General features: G+C 41.3%; 1 protein-coding gene across 3 annotated transcripts in view; it reads left to right on the top strand.

The window, feature by feature from the left end:
• chga (chromogranin A) overlaps positions 1-7,553 on the top strand; it is a 17,352-nt gene extending 9,799 nt beyond the window's left edge. Inside the window, exons 5-9 of one of the 3 annotated variants that reach the window (XM_083789730.1) lie at positions 326-406; positions 1,758-2,069; positions 3,484-3,763; positions 5,465-5,609; positions 6,773-7,553. In XM_083789730.1, coding sequence (XP_083645856.1) covers positions 326-406; positions 1,758-2,069; positions 3,484-3,763; positions 5,465-5,609; positions 6,773-6,856 — 902 coding nt within the window. In that variant the 3' untranslated portion in view covers positions 6,857-7,553. Of the gene's footprint in view, positions 1-307; positions 407-1,757; positions 2,070-3,483; positions 3,764-5,464; positions 5,610-6,772 lie in introns of all 3 variants that reach the window. The other 2 variants (XM_083789729.1, XM_083789728.1) reach the window with 2 other exon arrangements.
• Positions 7,554-24,384: the final 16,831 nt, after the last annotated feature.

Here is a 24,384-nt window from a genome sequence, read left to right as displayed (position 1 = left end):
ATTCGCTTATTTCCATCGCTCAAAATTATAATTTCTTTGTATATATCCTCTCTTCATAATGTAAATAATATACCAAGCGGCACAGTTTACTACTTCTTTCGATGGAAATAAGCGAACTAGCACCACCCCATTCAATTCCCATTCAATGCAATGCAATTCATTGAGGGCTTATGGTAGGGAAAATAGCCAATAAGGAGTTTTTGCACAAAATAACACCTGGACCTCTTTGGTGGGGACGTAACAACTACAAAGAAAGGTAAGAAAGATAAGAAAGCATTCTAGCATGGAATTCTCCTTTAAACTTCAGTCCATGATCTTCCCCCAGGCGAGAGAGCTCAGCTGCAAGGTGACATCATTTCATCTGATCATGTGACTCCAGCTCCCCACAGTGCAGATGACGTGCCTGGTGAGTTACCTGGATGATTCATGGAAAGAACAACTGCTGCCAGGGAGCTTGACTTGACATTCAATTGAAGTTTTTCCACTTGAAAATCAGTTATTCTTGGCAAGCGAATGTTACTTCCAATCCCAGCAGGCAGCTGTGAAAACTGAATCTATCATTGTTGGGTTTAGAGACATTTTCTATGTTAAAGCGGACTCAAAGTGAACTTTTTGTATGGTTAATACAATATAACTTATACAATTGAGGTGGTTGTATTTTGTCTTCCTGCACTTCTATTGAGATGTTTAGATCATGTCAAAGGTCTCACCTAGACACAGGATCAAGATTCACTTCATACCCTAAGCAAGAAGACCGGCTCTATTAGCTCAACTTGCGCAGGAAACAGAGTTTAAATCTTGTGTTAAATCCGGCGGAGAAGAGAAAAAGTTACATAGTGCCGCTTTAACTGTATAGGACGCATTATATTTGTGACAGCAATTCACTCTGCATTTTGAGGGGAGATCTGCTTGGCACATAAAAAATGCATGAACTTCTATTGTGTCAGCAACGGGAGGCTGTCAGCCATTTCATGCAAGTGCCATTTTGGGACTTGTGGAATAAAGTTTGTGTAGGTGTACAGTATAATGTGAAACCCTGGTGACTCCCCTGGTTACTTTGGACACGATCAGGCTGTGCATTAGATTGGAACAATGGTTCCACAACCTCTCCGCAATATCCTCTGGCTGCGACTCCCCTACTGTGAAATATGTATATATCTTTTATATAATGTATATATCATTTCTTTCTTATTCTTTCCCTCTGGCCTTCCTGGCGACCCCCACTTTGAAATCCACTGCATTAGAAGAGGCCAGTTTGCCTGTTTCAACACAGATGGTTCATCATATTGTCTGGATGTTATATAATGTTGTTGAAAATGGATGAGTCAATGACATTTCCCCCAAAAATATTCATAACGGGTTTTGTATTTTGAAAAGTGGCAATTAAAACCAGCAGTGGCAAAAGTCATCTCTCCTGTACCTGTCATTCCAGGAAACATGCACTGTTAAAGCTACAATCCGTAAGGTCATTATTTATTTTCTACCCGTGATTCAAACCAGAGGCTCTCGGGCTCATCATGCATGTGAGACCAAACTTCTGCTACTCTTACAAGACAAAATAAATCCCTGCTTGGCCAAGGACAAATCCCTTAGTGGTCCCCGGGCCACTGGTTGAGAACCGCTGCTGTAGTATGATCAAGTAGAACGTAAATTTACGAAACGAAACAACAGTTTTCGATTGGCCCACTGTTTAATTTGAAAAACCTTCTCATAGTATTATATATTAGAATTATATCTCCCCCCCTCCTTCCTTCCAGATCAATCCATGCTGGATGCGTTGGGCGGACCGGGGGAAAGATCAATCCTGGCCCAGAAGAAGAGGACGATGGGGACGGTGAACAAGGAAGATGGGGCGGGCCTACTTCGCGGTGAAGAGTCACAAGGAGAGCGCAACGAGGTGGACAGAAAGAGCCAAGGGAAGAATGGGAAAGACGAGAGGCTGGATAATCACATATCCGACCCCGCGAACGACTGGAGCGAGAACATATCCGAGGAGAAGAGGGACGAGGAAGAGGATGAGGAAGATGAAGAAGAGAAGCGGGCCACCTCAGTGGAAGAAAACAGCAAGGGTGAGCTGGTCAGCTTGAGCGTTGCCAGACTGTTTGTTGTCTCTCGCAATTTCTAAATGCTTCCAGCATTCGAAGATTGTGGAATAGTTGTCTGGCTACGCAAGACTAGCTTGAGTGTTAATATCTGTCAATCGTATGTCGGTTCTCAGTTCTCCATTGCGGTCCTATGTGTTCAATTCATCAACATAGCATACAAAATGTATGCAATAATACGAAATTGTGATGTGACGGGTTGTGTGCCTTATAGTCTTTGCTATTCATTGCACGTCAAAAAATATACAGTAGGGTTTACTTTAAATGGTTAAAAAAAAAGAACATTTGGGACCAAAGTTTCGTTTGGCAGTGAGACAAATGGAAGAGATAGGCAGGACGAGAGCTGGAGATGATGGACAGCTTTGTAGAGACGTGAAGTCAAATTTAGTCTGACGTGAGCAGCTTAAAGGGAGTCAGCACTAATGAAAAGATAGAATGCACTTCACCAGAGAAGAAGAAAAATGTGACGGGAAGGGGGAAAAAATCCTTTTAGTTAGACCACCGTTGGGCCAAATGATTGATGGGACTGCCTCCATCTAGATGATGAATCCCCCACCCCACACACATCCAACCCCCCCCGCCCACCTCTCACCTCCCTCGCGGTGGAACGGCGCCAAAGGGAATGGCAGCATGACAGCACAGCCATAGAATTAAATAAAGTGTACAGTACGAAGAACGTCCCTGGAATTCAAATGAGTGTAGGGCCCGTCCAACGCATTTTCCCCCGCCCGCCTTGCTCATTTGGCAGGGCTGTATAGCCATCACATCACAGTGATTGACATTGAGTGGTCTAACTCTAACCCATCCTTTGTTATCCCCGAAATGCTTAGCAATGTATATAAATTACAGTATATTTTCAAATGTATTCTTACCCCCTTCTTCAGTGAAGTTGATATGCCAATTAAGTCGCCCCCCCACACATTTCTGCGTTACCATTTCTGTTGTACCCACTTCTTCTAATCTTGGCCACCTGAGTGCAGGGGGGTTGGTAATGGGTGAATGTGGGTCTTGTCTTTCATAACTCCCAGAATGCATACATTATGAATCAGCCCATTCGCAGATGGCCGCGCCAGAATCTTAATGTTATTACACCCTGGATTAATGTACTTGCATCCGAGCGTGTGACAGTGCAGTATTAGAGATAGCAGGGAGAATGCAGGCAGGCAAGAGCTACCAGAGGGCAATGCTGCCAGCAGGCACGAAACACTTCATTATATGAAGTGGAATCTTGCTGATGGTAGAATATTCCAGTGGGAGACCGAGAGAAGTTGGGTGGGAGGGAGAGAGAGAGAGAGAGAGAGAGAGAGAGAGAGAGAGACTGAATGAAAGAGACCGCATTCAGCATTCTTATTTATTTATTTACTTGCATTATTAATCCCAGGACATGAATCCAGCAAAAAGAGAGATACACCCGAAAGTAAGTCAGAGGATAAAAAGTCTGCTGAAGATATAGAAGAAGAAGAAGAAGAAGAAAAAGAAGAGGAGGTCGAGGAGAAGAGGTTCTCACATGCCAGCTCACAGGAGGAGGAAGAGGAGGAGAAGGAGGAGGCTGACCGGGAGGTGAAGGCTGAGGACGCAGGCGGCTTGAAGAAGTGGACCAAGAGGGCCAGGAAGCCGTCGGAGGCCGCTAAGAAGAGAGGAGGCGAAACGGACGGGGCACAGTAAGGCTTGCAGCTACCCGTTATTTCCTTAGTGATGATTCAGTCGATTACTTTTTCTATTCATCGAATAATCAATGTATAATCTTTTTAACAAATGTTATTATTTTTTCTAAATGAGTCAACGTGATATATATATATTATTATATTATATTATATATTTTAAATAGTTAATTAGTCGATTTAACAACAGTGTTGTGTTTTGAGCTTGTACCGTACATCGGCTATTGCCACACATTTTTGAGTCCTTTAAACTGATTGAGAAAGAAAAAAGTTGAAAGAAAAACTGAAGAATTAAAGCAGAAATGACATGCAAAATGCATGTTATAAAATAAAAATAAAACTGTTTTTAATATTTAATCATACTCTCATGTCCCTCAAACGTATTACTTGCGCAAGCAGAGCGCGCAAGTAATAATTTCGCCCAGTCTCTTTCACCGTGACAGCCAACCCGCCATTTAATGTTTATGCAAAAAAACATCAAATCTGTGCCTGTTTTGCTGGGACCAGATTACACAAATGACCATATTTCTTACGTCATCATTGAGAGCTTAATCTGGTCCCAGCAAACCAGGCACAGATTTGCTGTTTTTCTTGCATAAGCATAAAATGGCGGGTTGGCTGTCACGGTTTTTGGCGCAAAGTAACCACAGTATACCGTTAATCAACTTACAACTACATACTCTATATAGTATATGTATATGTATATGTATACGTATGTCTTACGTCATCATTTGATTACACAATCTGATTTCCAGATACAATCATTAAAGTAGATAGGTAGCAAATAGTTACACCTAATAATTAGACATTTCAAATGTTCCTTCACAGAGATATTGAGATTCCACCGTTTACAGAATAATTATACTGTATAACAGATTTTAATTCAGTTTATATACCTTTTTTTTTCATCACATATCAATGATTTATTTTTCTTTAAAAAACTAAAAAGGGATCCAGAATATATCTACATCGATAAAACTGTATGTCTTATATAGATAGAAACTTGAACCATACTTAATAATACTAGGTGTTTATATGCATAAAGTAGGTAGGTAGCAAATAGTTACACCTAATGATTATACATTTCAAACGTTCCTTCACAGAGATACTGAGATTTAACAGTTTACAGCGGTCGAAAGTACTTGCGCGCTCTGCTTGCGCACTAGTTGGCCATTTATGGCCTACTAGTGTGCAACAAGCAAGTATGCACTCGACAGAGTGCAGTTCTAGTTTCTAATGGTTTGAGCCTCAATCACCACTCTGATATAACCAGACCTTGTCATTTCTTTCTGGACTTTGAAAGCAGTTTTAGTTGCAATACCACAATGTCCTGAGGTGGTGGGGGTGCTGATATGCAGATTATTTAATATTTGAGTCATTATAATACTGATGCTAGATAAAACCAGGATTGTTTCCATTCCATGCCAGCTTGGAAAATCAACAATGGCGGACATTGTAAACAAAGTGGAAATGCAAATTTGGAACTGAAGACTGAAGAAGAGGAGGGATTATAGAAAGTAGGGTGACGACATCACAGTGAGGATAAAATCAGTTGAGCTGTTCCTGAGAGCAATTTCCATTAAAGCACCCATATGATATGAAAGCCTGATTGTTCAAAATTGGTTATTTTTATTACTGTATGGGAGCCCCAAAAACACAAAAGAAATTTAACAAAATTCATTTAACTGTCTGCACCCGTAGAGCACGGGAGCGGACAGAGGAGGTGATGGGAGGACAGGAGGAGCGGACAGAGGAGAGCAGGAGGAGTCCAGAGGTGAAGGAGCTGCAGATGATGGCCAGGAGGGAGGAGGAGGAGGAGGAGGGCAGTGCCAGCAGGAAGTCAGAGGTGGGCTTCTTTCTGGCAAATTCGCCAGTCATCGTTTTATCGGTCGAATGAGGAGACTGAGGCCCTGATCGAAATGAGGACGAGTAGGCTACATTAATCAATTGCTTAAAGAAACACATAAAACACTGCAGAATATTCTGTCTGTCCGTCTGTGCGTGCCGTAAACATGGAGTGCTGTCACTGTGTGGGGACTGGGGAGTAGGGACTTTCATCTCGATAAACTTGTAAACATTTTGCGCTGCTGTCTGTTATATCAGTGCGCTCAGCACTGTGCCTCCATGCCAAAAAGAACAGTGCGTGCGTAGAGAGAGAGAGAGAGAGAGAGAGGGGGGGGGGGGGGGGGGGGGGGTCCAGACAGTCCCAGACGGCACGACACATGCACGTTATGAGTATAATTTTATCAACATAGATTTAACTGTGTAGGCTAGTTTATGAATGGAACACATTGATAAAGGTCCCCCCTGCTGCGTTTCCAATTGCTGGGATGACAGTGTGACGGCAAACCGCAGCAAATTAAATACCGGTATGCAAAAATCCCAATTTCTCCACCATTCGCATTGAGTCGGGTCAGGCATAAAATGTGTGATAAAATGTGTGCTAATTAGTAAGGCCTCGGACCAGCCCAGTTAGGGCCGGGCCTTAATTTTCGGGCCTGTTGAGAACTCTAGTTTTTCGCCGGCTGCCGGGCGCGGCTGCACTAATAACTTTGGGGCGGGCCGTCTAGAGTTTGAATGGACAGGTAAAAGTCAAAAGGGAGACATCGAAGAGGAAGGACAGGTGGGGTAGATCAATGTCAGAACAGGTCAGCTCCATATGGACATCTAAGGGTTTGAGGTCAGATCTAGAGTTACTGGCCGGCTGACTGGTTTTGCAGGTTTTCATAGTAATCTGCTGTCATAGTAATCTGCGACCTACAGTCGCAACCAACCTACAATTTATCCAGCTCTTTATGGAGGACTTGAAGCCAACAATTGATAATCTAAATAAATCTACAAATAATCTACATAAATCACCAAACAGGGACCTGGGTGGTGCATGTTTTTGTGGTATCAAGCAGCACGCAAAGCAATGTTGGTGCAGCCTTGCCAAAGCAAGAAGAAATGGTGCAAGCGTATACAAATGTATACTTTTCATTTACCTTATTCCTCTCATTTTGTCCACAGGAGCCTGAGATAGAGAGTCTGGCAGCCATCGAGTCGGAGCTGGAAAGCGTTGCCCAGAAACTCCACGAGCTGCGAAGAGGCTGAGAACACTAACAGACTCCCACTCATCTGCTGCTGCCTCCTCTCTCTCTCTCTCTCTCTCTCTCTCTCTCTCTCTCTCTCTCTCTCTCTCTCTCTCTCTCTCTCTGCCAGATGCCTCCGTTTGCCACCGATAAGAGTGTGAATAGGAAACAAAGAGTTTCATCCTTCACTGCTATTTCTCGAGGAAGCCGCTCGCATCGCCACTGCTGCAGCCTCCCTTGCAACATGCTGTTCTCCACATTCACGAGCAAAGCCACACTTCGCAGCTAGAAAAAAACATTTGCATACAGCCAGACATGCACACTTCTGTATACAAGGCTCTAATGGAACTTGGTCACTGAAAGACTACAAATTATTTCCCCTCTTCTCTCTCTCTCTCCCTGTGTGCTTTAGCTTAGCGTCACACCTTCCCTGCTTTTCAAATGATTTGAACCCTACACACAGACGTATGTGAAAAGTAAAGGCAATTCCAACTGCATACAGTACCATGCTCATAAGGTAGGGTTTTATAGTAATGCAATGTATACATGTACAAAGCTTCATTGATACTTTACAGGGAGCAATGGTTGATTATTAATGGCTATAATTTAATGTGATTAAGCCAATGCAATAATGGGACATTTTAATAGAAAAATGGCTAGACTGTAATCTAAAATGGGATTTGTGTAAGAAAACAAATAAATTGGTTAGTTTATCTGAAGTTCTCTGTCTGTTGATTCCGATCATAACTGATTTATTTTTACTGTTGGTACTTGGTATCTTATTGCAGTGGTGGGGCAAAACCCACCACCTTTTTGCACCACCAGAATCAAAATTGTAAACGGCTAACTATTTTTATTCTTCTCAGAATCCAGTGTGGCTCACGTGATAATCATGGGTTTATAAACCAAAGCTCAAAGGTTCAACTCTAGCTCAGCTCAATATAAAAAGCTAAAACCATCCAACAAAAAATCACAAGGATGGACCATATGGACATCTAAAGGCTCATACATAGTCTGAATTTTCAGTGGTTAGGTGACCACCGAACTACAACATGACGTCACAAGCCGCGGTGAAGAGCAAACCACCGCCACCGCTCCAGCCCTTCTCTCTGTTTTTACTCACCACCGCTCAACGTTATTTCAGCTCTGGTGGTCAGCTCACCACCGGAGCGGTGGTCACCTCACCACCGAAAATCCAGACTATGAATAGGCCTTAAGGGTTTGAGGTCAGATCTAGAGTTGCTGGCCAGCTCCATATATGTCTTCTCCATGTATGGCTATCCAGGGTTTGATGAGGTCAGTGTCGTGATCTTCATATGGAGACGGCCATATATGGAGCTTGTCACGAGGCGTGATGGACTGACAGCCATATATGGTAGTGTGACGGACAGACAGGCAGGCGGACTGACTGACTGGTTTTGCAGGTTTTCATAGTAATCCGCTTTCATAGTAATCTGCGACCTACAATGAATCATAATAAATCATGGGTTTATAACCCAAAGGTCATAGGTTCCATTCTAGCTCAGCTCAATATAAAAGAATCACGCTCCTCGCGATTCAAACCACACTGAGGTTTCACACAGGTTGTGAAGTCAACACCAGGCCTTTCACACCAATGACTAATGAGATGTTTTAGGTCGTATTTGAGGTTGAAAGGGGAGGTGGGGTGACATATTTTCCATGCCTTCGTGGCTCAAAGGAAAAGATGGGGAACTACAAAAAGTGCTCCTCGGAGCACAGCTCTCCAGCAGGTCGGAACGTTTGTTGTGGGCGTGCAATGCATTGTTTGGTATTGAGTGATCATAGAAGCAGCAGTTAATAGCTAATAGACAATGTCTTACAGTATCATATAATATTTAAAAACAAATTGACAGATCCAGCTTGACTATAAAGATAATGTGTACCGATTTGCGGGATATCTGGAGTAATAATCATTGCTGTAATGTCTGTATACGTTTTATGTCCCCGCCTGAAAACACAATTAACATACAAGGAACGGCCACATAAAACTATCCTGTGCAATTAGGGTTAAAAACCAGTACCATTATTGCCACACCCTAATAATTAGACCTATTTGGTCCTGTGGGGGAAATGCGACCCAGCTGATCTCTGACACCCATACACACTGTTGGGACTGGGACTTGACACTATTGTCTGCTCCTCTCCTCTAGGGCAGGCTCTAGAAAGCAAGTGGTTCTCAAACATTTTCATGTCAAGGACTCTCTTAACCCATTCTGACCTGAGATCAGATTCATACGAGGTTTCCGCCGGACACACACTGGTCTGATTAACCCATTCTGACCTGAGATCAGATTCTAAAAATGTCAGTCGCTCTTCGATTTTTCAAAAATAGCAGACCTACAAGCTCGTATCGCGCCACTCGGTGGCGCGATATGAGCTTGTAGATCTGCTATTTTTCAATAGCTAAAGCATAACATGATGCTGACACCAAAATGGGTGCCCAGTCAGAATTGGTTAAGAGGTTAGATCTATAAAGAACTACACACATCATATTAGATTATTATCATCTTTACTGTGCTATTGCCATCGATTCAATCAACCAACTGCAATCAACTGCAAACCATTTCACCTGTGGGCAGTCAGTGGGCCACAGGTGTATTGCATAATGCAATTTGCAACTTTCATTCAACTTCATGTGGTATATTATAAAAAATATTCTGTTGTGTCTTGTGTGAGATCTTATTTTAATTGCATATTAAAATAAAAACTAGTTTTTGGATAGGGCAGGGGTGGGAAACTTTGATGGAGAGGGCCACTATACATTTCACACTCACTCGAGAGGGCCACAATGCATATAGTTGATCTACAAGCTCAAACTGCGACGTGTTTTGAGCTCGTAGATCTATTTTTAATTTTAATTGGAATCCTGAATTATTTTTAGCTACCGGGATTTCTGAATTGGAATCCTGAAAATTTACATTTTTATTTCATTTCAAATACATTCTGTTCTTATGTTAACTTTATGAACTTAAATGCAAATACATTGGACATAAAAAATACTTTTCCGATATTAACCAGCGGGCCGCATTAAGTGAAGGTGGGGGCCACATGTGGACCCCAGGCCGCCAGTAGCTCATGTATGGGATAGGGGATACATAAAAGAATAAATACAAATCTTCTCCCTGTGATGTGGCCCCCTCAGTGGTTGTGGCCCTAAGCGACTGCTTATATTGCTTGTGCCTAGAACCGGCCCTGCCTCTAGAAAGCAAGTGGTTCTCTAGCTCTGTTCCATAGCCTTCCTGCTTCGATTCTGCGGAAGGCTATGGAACAGAGCTAGTGGTTCTCAAACATGTTCATGTCAAGGACTCTCAAATTGATACGAATTTGACGGCAGACCCCATATCTAAAAAGATGTAATGCCATAAGAAAGATTTGTATTTTAAAAAAGTATTTGTAATGAAATGAAATGAAAATTTTGAAAACTGTCAGGATTTAGAAGACATTTTTAGAATCTGATCTCAGGTCAAAATGAGTTAAAGAACCACCATTCTTCTGTGCGTTAGAATCTGATCTCAGGTCAGAATGGGTTAAATCCCTATATATACTTCATCACCTGTTATTTGTTTAGAATAAAGTAATTGCCTCCACCAGGGGGAGAGATTAGACTTTTAGTCATCAGGCAGGGGCTCTGTACTGGACTGGAACGAATATGTTTACCCACAAAAACACATTTTCATTCATTTCATGATCAGCCTCTCAACCCAAAGGTTCTGCGTTCAAGTCCCACGTTTCCTTGTTCAATTCTGGAGTATCCTACTTTGAAATTCCCAAAATATATATATTTCTAGTAATGTGCATGAGCCGGATAAACATTGAGCAGATTAATTAAACATTGCACAAAGATGTTTTCTCACAACCTCCATACAACGTCCAAGTCAGCTAAACACTCAGCAACCGTTTAGTCATTTTAAGTAAGCAGTTATGTTAGTTTTCATCTATCAATCAGAGCCAGACTCACTGAAAAGAAAAATAGTACATTACCAGCTAGTCTTTCTATGTTTCTAATGTTGTCTGTATGCAATGTCAGTTTTGAGGCCAGTCACGATTTAATAATAATCCTGTATTCTTGTCCAAGTTTACCATTAGCATTCACTTTCACTTGATGATTGTGATAGAATAATGTACCATATAAATAAGATACCCAGTAGTGTCCCCTGGTGGTGGATGTAGTGAATACATCCACACATTCGGTAGTCAAATTTACTTGCATGAAATAAAATGTAATATAATGTGAGTCTGTGACAGACTCACTAAAAGAAGAAAATAAAGACATGAAGCTTGATATATGATTATCAAATAAAATATATTATTTATTATTATGAAATCAAACTTAAATATAACATATAGGATGAAGCACGTTTGATGTATAACACAATATGAAACATACTTTAAAATACAAATACAAAATAACAAAAAATTAAAACATTAATGTAAGAAAAATTAGCACTATTATTTACAACTGTTACAGATTATTAAACAAAAGAGAAATAACACTCAGTGTAGCATACTATCATTTCAAAGTAACAACTATTTACAAGCATAACTATGTATACAGAGAGAGAGAGAGAGAGAGAAAGAGAGAGAGAGAGAAAGAGAGAGGGGGGGGGGGGAGTGATGGGTGGGATAGATTGAGGTGGGAGGAGGAGAGAGTGTGTCGTCCTGCTGGGATGGATCAGGGACCTGTGTGAGAAAAAGAAGTGATAAGTAACTTTAGGTCATTTACTTGATACATTTAATTGCAGGAAATTGCTCCTGCATTGTTGTTGTTGTTTATAATTGTTTCTTATAGACTTTTTTTTTATGTCTTGCAGTTTAACCACGTGAACCCTAATGCCCCTATTCTTTCTGGGATGAACATTCAGCACAAATAGCAGATCTACAAGCTCACAATGAGTCTCGATTAGTGATGAGAGATTAATCGGTAAACACATCGGTATCGGCCGATTTGAGTTGTTTTTAGATTCATCTGCATCGGTTCGATTAATCAATCAGCCCGATTAATTAATCGGTCTGATTAATCGGCCTGTCTTTACAGATAAACAAACCCAAAGTAACAGCTTGAACAGATCTACAAGCTCACAATATTTAATATAAAGGTATTTAAGTTAAATCTGACTTCCCTAAGCCTGCAGTGCAGATACCCTGTTACATGCATTTTTCAGAATGGACAATATTATTATAATTGAATACAGAATGAGATCATATCGATCGGTAATATCGGTTATCGGCCATAACAGCAATTAATTATATTGGATATCGATATCGGCCAAAATGTCTCATCGGAACATCCCTAGTCTCGATGCAAGGCGCTGTGAGCTTGTAGATTGGCTTTTTTGGTAAAGAAATGTAGTGTAGGGCGAAAAAGGAGGACCTAGTATGGAGGCCTGGCCCTGGGGCACCTTGGTCGACTAAGTATAAATGGTTTGTTGAATGGGAGCGTAGCCTAGTTTAGCTCAACTCTTGGATGATCAAGCATCAGATCCTCTTAACCCATTCTGACCTGAGATCAGATTCTAAAAATGTCTATTAGATCCTGACAGTTTCATTATTAACCCATTCTGACCTGAGATCAGATTCTAAAAGTGTCTTCGATTTTTCAAAAATAGCAGACCTACAAGCTCGTATCGCGCCACTCGGTGGCGCGATATGAGCTTGTAGATCTGCTATTTTTAAATAGCTAAAGCATAACATGATGCCGACACCAAAATGGGTGCCCGTTCAGAATGGGTTAATAGTAAAGAACTTCTTCATACTGTAGATGGATGGATGGTCTAACTAAACTAAACAATGTATTATGATGTATTTATTAAGTGGCTAAATTCTCTATTAGTAAAGATGTACTGGTATTTACTTACTTGGCACACGCTGACAGTCAACCTTCATCCTTGCCTTGGTCCAGGTCTCTTGGTGCTGATGGAGGCAGAAGATTGTCTCTGCACATGGAGAAGAAACACATGTTAGTGAAAATCAACATACATATCTTGCTAATTATAACCAAATGTACATAGTAAGTTACATCTTGCCATGTAGTTACTAATTAGTAACATAATGTATATTACGTATTACAACAATGTAAGTCACAAAATGATCTCAACATTAATTTTATAACTACAACTCAACATTTGAGTTGTATCCTTGCAGATATAATACATAATTATAATGGATTAAGTATCAATTGTATGTTTTATAATGAGACCATGTTGCCATGTCATTATCTTCACTCAGAACCGGTAACCAACTCACCTTCCTATGGACCACCCTGGGGGCATCGATGAGGATGGTGCTCATCCTCCTGGGGGGGCTGTCAGCTTCGACCTCCTGTGTGAGAAAAGGTAGTGATTTGTAATGTTAGTGGGGGCAAATGTACATGCATAACAAATCACTGGTTATTGGTTAATCACTTCAATTCAACTGTTCCACTGTTTCATGTCTCTGCTTGCAGTTTAACCACTGACATGAGCCCTAGTGTTTGGGGCAGAAAATAGCAGTTCTACATGCTCACAACATGCTGTGTTGTGAACTTGTAGATCTGTTCTTTTTAGCAAAGAGATTTAGGAAATTAGGAGCGGCCAAGTATAGACCCCTAACTCCTTGTATACTATGTAGTAAAGTTGTACTCACTCTTAGGCGTTTGGCTGGTGGTGGCACTGGCATTTCACCGTGGTTTTCCTCCTGGTCTTCCTTTGAGTCCTTGGTGGTGGTGGTTTTGCAGGAGCATGCAAGCCTTCTGGAGGAAGGCTTGCATGCTCCTGCAAAAAGTGTGAGATGGGAATAAGGAGAGTAAGCATTAACTCAGACAATAAACAAAGTCACATAAATATAGCACAGGGAGAACAATGTGGTGCCTCAAAGAAACTAAGATTCAAGGTAAACAATGAACCTAGCATGTCTAAACGACATACTATCTAAACATTTGTGATCAAGCAAAACGAATCAATTAAAGTAACAAAACCATTAAAACCAGTGACCAAGATGTATCTATACATACTTGAACTGAGCAGATCCAGTTCCTCGCTTCTTTTTGGCCACGGTGACCCTCTTCCTGGGGGTGACCTGCCTTGGTGGAGGACACACAGGGGAGTCAGTTTCCGTGTCGGAATCGTCTGTCAAACACGGAAACCAACTCAACTCCTTCACCAACTCCTTCACTGTCCCTTTCAGTATCACCCTGGAATTCTTGGGGTCATCGATGCATTTCCAGGTCCAGTTGTCTAGGTCCAGGTCCTGCGTGAGGAAATGTAGACAATTGTAACTTCAGCAAATTTCCTTAAATAAATCTAAATTCATGAAATTGAAGTAGTTAGTAGTGAAGTAATTCGTATTAATAATAGTGTTTTTTGTAACGTTTCTTCCTACAGACAAACTCATGGAAGCTTTCTTTATCAAATAATCTTTCAAAAATAGCCGATCTACAAGCTCACAATGCATCTCATCGGTTATTTTCTAATAGACACAGTAAAAAAAAATAGGGCTTATAAATGGTTAATGCATGTTTTGAATAATAATCTACAGAGTAGTAAGTTTGAAGTTTTCAAAAAATTGTAGTGGAGTTGCCTGAGAGATGTAGTGGAGTGTATAGTATAAACTATAAAGTATTGAAAAATTGACATATTCAAGGAAAGTAAACATCAAAATTGTACTTAAATAAATAAATCAACTTAGTTACTTTAGTTTCCACCACTGGTAGTAAGGAAGGATGTACTTACTCGAAAGAGCTCAGTCCTAACCCTCTTCAGAACCACCCCCACCCTGCGGTTGTTGGGGTCCCGGATCAAGGTAGAAGTCAAGGTGAAGTTGTCATCTGTAGAATCCTGTGGGAGAAAATGTAGAGATTAGTAAATTAAGCAAATTTCCTTCATTCATTGAACTGCAGGAACTAGAACGGCATTGCATTTTTTTAAACAATTGATTTGAAAATGAATTTCAGAAATGAAACATATCCAGGAGCCACTGCTCCTTCGCGTGTAAAAGGTTCAGGCATCGCCATCTAGTACGAATGCCTCTGGTCGTCTCCCTATAGCCTGGCTAATAAGCCAGACTAATATCGCACAACTCGCCGGCAGGCAATTTGTGTTGTCCAGGAAGTCTGTAACTCTCTGCTGGGACTGTTGACCCCTCAATCCGACTCCTGATAGGCAGTTGAGGATGGATGAACAATTATACAGTTAGTTATTTACATTAAAATTGTTCAATTGTAACAGTTTACATCAACTGTTCATCTATAAATGTCTCTGTAAGTGTGTATGAACGTTTGTAATCCACGTAACTCAAGAAATGTTCGCCCCATCGACTTTTGACACCTGTTTGGTGTCAAGAATTTGACACACGCGTTTGACACTGTGTGCAGTGCCCGGGCCTTGAGTCGGTGGGATACACCGTTGTTCAGAACCAGCACAAAAGTCTATGTCCGGTCTCTGGATAGGGCCACTGCCCACAGTGCCCAGGCTATGGACAGGGCCCAAATTAGCCAATTGATCACACCTGATCACCCCTAGATCTCCATATATGGAGCTGGCCTGTTCTGACATGGCAATGTTGTTAACCGATGTAAAAGCTCACACATGTCATGATGCAATGCCACACATTGTGAGCATGCATGTAGATCTGCTATTTTCTAAAAACTATTGAAACATTTTGAACAATTTGGAATAATTATACATTTCAAGTTCAACAACACAAATCTTGTATATGGGGGTACTTCCTTGGCACAATATATGTTCAGATCCTAACCAAACCCAAACCTGGGGTTTAGAAGAACCATAAGAACCACTGATTAAAACAGTGAAACAGCCATATGGATTAACTGTAACCGTTTACATTTAGCCTCAGGTGCATACTATTTGAACCAGTGCAGTTGGCTAAATTTGTACAATATCAGAGTTATGCTGAACACTATCTGACAACAACCGTTTGAAAGAGGCAGTAGCCAGTAGGCCTGGCTAGGTATAAAATTGACAATTTACAATTTGTCAACAAATATGTCGACAAATATGACTCATATTTGTCCACAACGAGTGAAAGCGAAGAGTAAATATCAAACCTTGTCAACGAATGAGCGTGATTATGAATCCGAACCACTCTGAACCGCTCTAGGGATAGACCGTTGCCGTTAGGAACCTCACCCACCGCGACATTCCAAACGAAACGTAGCCTCGGTCCCAGCTGGCTTACTTATCTGCGAAAAGAAGGTACGAAACGGGGCTTAACCGCTGCGGTGGGATCCATAATAACACCACGCGTCAACGACATTTAGAGCAGAGCAAACAAACTAGGCTATTTACTGCTAACGTTTCAAATTAACTATAGCGTTTTTGGCACGGTCAAACAAACCCGCCTGTAAACAATTCCGTCACTAAATAACATTATTGCGATCGTTGACCGTTGACAGTGCATACTATTGTATTAATAAACACGTCTACATACCGTCTCCATCTTCTTCGTTTTTAGAACTTGAAGTAACTGTCCGCTTGCGTTGGGTCCTCTCAATAAACGTCCAGTTGTTGGCAACTTGGCAAAAACTTGGCAGTGTGTGTGTGAGTGAAAGCGAATAAAGAGATGATGAGCACTTTGAAAGTATAATCCGACGTCATCTGATATACACCTGTTATCTGGTTGGCTGATTTCGCGACAGCACGGCCCTCTGTGATTGGCCAGTCAGTCAAATCAGCAGTAACCGGCCCCGCCCATTGTCGTGAGCCGGCGTATGGCAGCGTCGTTTGTTGATGTGCACGTGGTGTACACACCGTGTGCACTAATTTAACTGGTACTTTCAACTGATTTTCAGCAAACCTCTCTCACATCAACTGGACAACTGGACAACACAGTCGCAGAGCAGAGGACAGTTCACAGTTACAAAACAGCTTATTTGCGGTTAACGGTTACATAACTCTTACTATATAGGACCTGTATACTATACTTACAGTTATGTGTATGAGTATTTTGGACCGTGGTGTTGTAGCTGAGCAGCAGCTCAACACTTATGGTATTATAACGCCTGATTGCCGCAAAACGGCAAAAGGAAGGAAGATGTCTACATGGACTTGGAGCAACAATAAGGTGAGTGTACAAACCTAGAACGCATTATTTACTGGAATGTTTTGTTCCTCGTAGAGGAGATATTGAAAAAACAAGAAGGTGGCTGCACACACCAATAGCCAGAATGCCAATATTTATTAGGACAGCAGGTAAGACAGAAATGAATCCAACGTTTCGACGGTTAATCATCCCTGATGAAGGCTTTCGACGGTAGCCTACAACGTTTCTTTGTACACAGTATTTCATTTAAGCCTTCATCAGGGAATCATGATGAAGTTTAACCGTCGAAACGTTGCCAACGTTTCCGAGCCTTTTCCCTGATGTTTGTTTGCTCTGCTCTGTCGTTGACGCGTGGTGTATTTATGGATCCCACCGCAGCGGTTAAGCCCCGTTTCGTTCCTTATCGTTTTCTTTTCGCAGATAAGTAAGCCAGCTGGGACCGAGGCTACGTTTCGTTTGGAATGTCGCGGTGGGTGAGGTTCCTAACGGCAACGGTCTATCCCTAGAGCGGTTCAGAGTGGTTCGGTTTCATAATCACGCTCATTCGTTGACAAGGTTTGATATTTACTCTTCGCTTTCACTCGTTGTGGACAACATATTTGTCGACATATTTGTTGACGGTCCGTCTGCAAATTGTAAGAAGTTCAATTTTATACCTATACTGCCTCTTTCAAACGGTTGTTGTCAGATAGTGTTCAGCATAACTCTGATATTGTACAAATTTAGCCAACTGCACTGGTTCAAATATTATGCACCTGAGGCTAAATGTAAACGGTTACAGTTAATCCATATGGCTGTTTCACTGTTTTAATCAGTGGTTCTTATGGTTCTTCTAAACTTTTTAATGCCAACGACCCCAGGTTTGGGGTTGGTTAGGATCTGAACATATATTGTGCCAAGGAAGTACCCCCATATACAAGATTTGTGTTGTTGAACTTGAAATGTATAATTATTCCAAATTGTTCAAAATGTTTCAATAGTTTTTAGAAAATAGCAGATCTACATGCATGCTCACAATGTGTGGCATTGCATCATGACATGTGTGAGCTTTTACATCGGTTAACAACATTGTGATGTCAGAACAGGCCAGCTCTCTGAATTTATCATCTGCCATATGATATGTGCACAGTGCATTACCAATGCATAACCATCCATGGATTCATTCATTCAATTCATCCTTGGATCACCGCATTGGATCTAATCTTTTGCAAATCTTTGGGGTTTTTAGCTGCCAGGGTTAATTTGTTAGCCATGTAATTTTACTCGCTAATTGATGAAAAATGACCACAAGATTGTCCATTTGTTTTGTGAAATCTTAAATGTTGCTTTACTATACTTTTCCTCTCTCAGGTGAAGGTTTTCGGAGCACCGCTGAAGAGCCTACAGTGTCATCATACTGACCACGGGGATGTGCCAAGGTGAGTGTCCAGTGGAAAACCAGCAAATGTCAGTTAAATGTTACTGTTCAAATGGTGTTTATTTGTAATTGTTTTGCTAATTTCATTTCATGTCTCTGCTCTTTCTCAGGTTTCTGGTGGGTGCATGTACCATGCTGCTTGAGCACACTGAAAAAGAGGGCCTATTCAGAATAACAGGTTCCATTACTAGACAAAAAGCACTCGGGGTGAGTAATGGCTCTAGTTGACTTTGCTGTCATTGCTTAAGCCTAATAGGCAAACAGAAATTAATTTGTATTCATATGTAGGGTACCATTGTTTAATGCTAAAAACACAATTAAATCATTAATCACAATTATTTATATATGACAATTAACCAACAATAAGATGTCATGATTGTGAGAGCCCATACTGACAGTGCCTGTAAGTACAAATGAAGTCTAAACACAACTTTTGCATTGTTTCTTCAGGTCCAGCTGGATGCGGGCAAGGAAGAGTGTCTGTCCACAGCAAATCCCCATATTGTGGCCGGCCTGGTGAAGCAGTTCTTCAGAGAGCTGCCAGAACCCATCCTGCCCACCGAGCTGCATGATGCCTTTCTGAAGGCCCAGGAGCTGACCAGTGAGGCAGACAGAACCGCCGCCACACTGCTGCTGTCTTGCAAACTGCCTGACAGAAACATCAGCGTGCTGCGCTACCTTTTTGACTTCCTCCACAGTGTGTCCAAGAGGTAAGTGTGTTCACCAGCTTTTTCAACCAACTTCCAGATTTATGCTCCTGTGTTTTCTACTATGTGATCAATGCACCGCCAAATACAAGGATTCCGATTGTAATTGTACTGTGATTGTGATTGCCGTTTGTTTCTACCCTAGGAGTGCAGATAACAAGATGGACAGCAATAACCTGTCCGTGGTCTTGACCCCTAACCTCCTTCCATCTGGAGCGGGAACTGCAGAGAACTTGGAATCCCACCTCAAGCTGCAGAGAGCAGTCATTCAGTGCTTCATAGAGAATGCTCAGGACTTCGGTAAGACGCCACAGTTCATTTCAAATTTATGACAGTTAACCACTTAACCCATTCTGGGTGGGAACCCCTTTTGGTGTTAGCATTATGTTGTGCTTTAGCTATTGAAAAATAGCAGATCTACAAGCTCATAGCGCGCCACCGAGTGGTGCGCTACGAGCTTGTAGGTCTGCTATTTTTGAAAACTGTCAGGATTTAGAAGACATTTTTAGAATCCGATCTCAGGTCAAAATGAGTTAAATCCCTATATATACTTCATCACCTGTTATTTGTTTAGAATAAAGTAATTGCCTCCACCAGGGGGAGAGATTAGACTTTTAGTCATCAGGCTGGGGCTCTGTACTGGACTGGAACGAATATGTTTACCCACAAAAACACATTTTAATTCTATAGAAATAGAAGCATTTGGTAAAGTAAAGTTATAGTGCATATTTGAAATTTTTACATGATACATCCCTAACACATTTGATTACTAACAGTTAGTACTTAGTTTGATAATATGTGCTGATCAACTAATCAATGACCTCCTTTGTGCTCTTAGGTGTGTTGCCACAGTGCCTCTTGGAGAAAGTTCCAGTCATGTTTGGCGGTGAGACCAGCGATCCACTGCCTCCTCAAGACAGCGAGGAGAACACCCTAGGACAGAGAGCAGAAAGGGCAAATAAGACACTTACAAGATTTGCAACTTGGATTCACAGATGCAAATCATTCAGATTCAGGAAGCGCACAGGTTGCTATGTGCTTAATCCTGGATACGACTAAGACTTCAGCCAGGCTTTCCTGGGTAAGGGAAGCGAGTCCAAGAGTGAGTATCCATAAAGAACTAAATCGTCTTTGATAGAATTAGAAGAGTGGTTCTCAAAACCTTTCTTGTCAAGGATCCTTGATGAATATGTATTTGGCCATCCATCTGAAAGTATTTGTGTACCTCCATCCGTACATGATTTGTGCTGTTCAAATGTTTAAAAGATATTCAAAATGTTTCACCTTTTCCAGATTTATTTTGGAAATGGGAAATCTACATTGTGACGCGTTGTTGTATTGTGACCTTGTAGATTCGGATATTGTCAATAGCCAATGTATTAGTGGTTGAACAGATTTATATGCTATATTAACAAATTTGTTATCTTTATTGGAGACCCCCCATGGAACCCCCTTTGGGTCCCCGGACCCCACTTTTAGAACTACTGAATTAGATGTTCAACATAATGCTGCAAATGATCCTAGGCTGACGGTACTTACTGTCACAATCATCTCTGTAGGCTCAAAGTACTTCAGTACATCTGAAGAGAACCTGCTGACACCCCGGGGTGATGTAAGCACCCTACGGACCTCATGGATCGGTGAGACATCCGGTGGAGCCCAGGAGTTCAGCGAGGGATCCTTGGCAGACTCCCCCATGCCATAGCTACTACTACACCTCTGAGCCTGCCATCATAGTATCTACTGTAAGCCTCCGTTGGGGGAAAGATGTGCTGTGCCTCCAACGCAGCGAGTCTGTAGAACGAGGCACACCTAGAACGGTCCCACTCTGCTGAGGATCAAGACGGCCTTGACAGAACCTGGAGGTGACCTGCGAGCTGTCACACATGACCACCACCGGGGGCATATTTGAGAACGATACAACTTGGGAACCTAATAATACTTGTTGGCACCTACTGTAAACCTCAATGTTAAATCAGCTATTTATTTTTTCTAATGTAAAAAATAGCGCATTTGGAAAATGGTCTGAAGTAATACGTAAAGTATATAGGATTTGAACATGCTGAGAACAGACTTTTAAGGCCTAAAAATACACTTGCAACAAATTGCTACAAAACCTGTGATCAGCCAGTCATTAGGGGCATAGTTGAAGGATACATTTAGGTCTGCTAATTATGTACCATGCATGTTCAAATCCTATATACTTTACGCATTACTTCAGACCATTTTCCAAATGCTTTATTTTTTACATTTAGAAAAAATAAATAGCTGATTTAACATTGAGGTTTACAGTAGTAATCGTAGTAAACCAGTATCGTACAGCATATATAGACCCTGAAGGCGCACCATTCCACCCAGCTCTTATCAGCCACCTGGGGAAGCTACAACAAATATAGTTGAATAGTCCAAATATGAATACAGTGGACAGTAACAAAGTTGATATATTGTAAATAATTTACAGTTGTCTTCGAGCAACTTTCCAATGCCTTTGAACGTTGCAGTTATTAATCCTCAATTAAAAAAAATTTCGCAAGGGCAGTAATACTTTAATTAATTTAGTTTATGCCTCATGTAAAGCACTCAATTGGCCTTTGTGTATTAAATACTAGAACTACTAGGGAGTAAAGTCAGAGCATTGTATTGTACATGGCAGATTGTAACATTAACTAGAGGCCATTCGACTACCAATCTACAGCACTACAATGGATGACAAAATGTATTCAAATGGCAGTTGAAATACTGGGCACACTGATGATAGCTAATGCAAATGTCCACATACGGCACACTCATTTGGTTCGCATATAATATTATGCCTCTATATACAATAAGTCACAGTAAAAAAAGCCTAATTCATGTTGTATGGCAGTGTCATTCGCCAAAAATATCATGACAATTTGTTTTAGTTGAAGATGTTGTCATCTAACCTGACTGCCAGATGGGGGCGGTATTGGGTAACCATGTTGGATCTGGCAGCGTCAGGTTAGTTGTCATCCCCCTGACATTGCTTTCAGTCCTGACAGCCTGTGTAGGGGGTTACAGAACTCATTTCAGTCTTCGTCGTGTTCCTCATACTCCACGGCGGTGTCCAGCAGTCCTTGGAAGGTGAAGTAGTGCGAGTTAGAGTAGACCGCTGGCTTGTTGGGACACATCCCCACTACTTCTGGTTTCTAGATCACAGGATTTGACTGTGGACAGTTAATAGACATGCTGTACTGTACCATGTCTATCTGCACCATCTAGACTTGGCTGTAGTTGTTCAGTGGACTCACTGCACATATCCTCTGTATACTGTGCAATCAATTACTACTGTGTATGTAGCACTGCTAGTACTTTACTTGGTAAGAAAACCTAAAAAGAAATTGCTCAAGTTTCTTGATAAAATGTTTTCTAAAAGCACCAATAAATGTCTTTCTTTTTGCATGTAAAAAAATGCTTTGTGATTTTACTAATAGATCGCCCAACCCCATTTGAATTGGCAACTATTTGAGATTCCAATAAGTACTAGCCTACTTGGAAGAAAAATGGGAGATGGAAATGGATAGCATTTAAGATCAAACGATGACAATGACTATAAAACGGACATCTGAATCAGTTAATTCAGTACCTTGAGAGAATGAAAGACTGACTCCCAATAAACAAAGGTTTTATTTGTGATTCACACGGTTATTTGTAAACAGGATCAGTACAAATCCTAAAATAAACTGTTGTTGTACTAAATAATGAAGTTGATAACCAAATGGACCGTTATAGATTTTAAATTATTGAGTGTAATATGAAATAAAATGGTTTTATCAATACAGCATTGAATTGTGGACAGAAATTCTATACGACGGCAGACCCCATATCTGAAAAGATGTAATGCCATAAGAAAGATTTGTATTTTAAAAAAGTATTCAAAATTTGAATGTTAAGATTCTTCAAAATGTTGAGGAAACATTGTCAAGACTGGGAATTGATCCTGTGAGTGACCTCCTGTTCCCCAGCCAGGTAGGCCTACAATTATATTTAATGTAAATTATCTGTAAACTAATTTGGAGCACAAAGTTCATTATTTCTCTATCAAAGTGGACTGTCACTGTGAATATAAATATGTGATAGTTGGTGTCTATAACTTTGGTAAAAATGTTAAACTTTACTCTTCATAACGGTCAGTGCCACTGCCATCATTCTGTGAATGGCAGTGTTGGCATTCTGTTTTGGCATTGGCAATGATGCCAATTTGGCACTTGTCATCATTAACCCATTCTGACCGGGCACCCATTTTGGTGTCAGCATCATGTTATGCTTTAGCTATTGAAAAATAGCAGATCTACAAGCTCATATCGCGCCACCGAGTGGCGTCATACGAGCTTGTAGGTCTGCTATTTTTGAAAAATCGAAGAGCGACTGACATTTTTAGAATCTGATCTCAGGTCAGAATGTGGTTCATCAGACCAGTGTGTGTCCAGTGGAAACCTCGTGTGAATCTGATCTCAGGTCAGAATGGGTCAATGCCAACATGATTGCCAACGGCAACCTATAACCACGAGTTACACAGCTCAGCTAGATAATTTTGCCAAGTGACATCATGTGACGGGGACGGGGGTGTGGCCCATGAATGAACCAAGGAGTACATTGAACAACTTAACAAGAGAGGTCAGATACCGTAGATAGATCACGATCTACAGTCTATGGATCTAACACACCATAGTACCATACACGCTTTCAAAATGTAAAAAAAAAAAAAAAGACCTCACCTTTCACAGCTGTCTGTCTGTCTCTACTTTGTTCATTTATTCTATAGGCTACAGTACTGTACTGTATACACGCCATAATGGTACAGTCACCCTTTATTCACAATGGACTATAAGGCCCAATATGTCCTATCCTAACTACCTGTCAGTGGGGAGCGTTGGCTGGGAGGAGTAGGACTAAGGCCCTATACGTCCTCTCTGGGGGGGGGGGGGGGTACTACCTGTGAGTGGGGAGTGTTGGCTGATGACTGAATATCAACATCCTAATACTGGGGGGGCCAAATTATGACAGGCAATTCCTGCTGTCAAAATATGACCCCCCCCCAGTCAAAAAACACTTTGTTTGAAATAGACACTCATGCTTTCCAAGGTGTGATTTGGGGTCCTAAGGATGAATACAAGACGAATATCAACATCTTAAAAGCAAAATGTTGAATTGTGGGTTTGAGCTCACATGCCCTTTTGATGTAAATCAAAAGGGGGGGGGGGGGGGGGGGGGTAACTACCTGTCCAGTGAGGAGTGTTGGCTGGGAGGAGGAGTAGGACTAAGGCCCTATACATCATCTCTGGGGGGGAAGGGGGGGTACTACTGGCCTACCAGCATGTGCACTTAAGCCTCTCCAGCTGATCCAAAATG

This window comes from Protomyctophum parallelum (assembly GCF_964188405.1).
Source record: "Protomyctophum parallelum genome assembly, chromosome: 19".
NCBI classification, from domain to species: Eukaryota; Metazoa; Chordata; class Actinopteri; order Myctophiformes; family Myctophidae; genus Protomyctophum; species Protomyctophum parallelum.
This window is presented reverse-complemented; position numbering and strand designations above follow the sequence as displayed.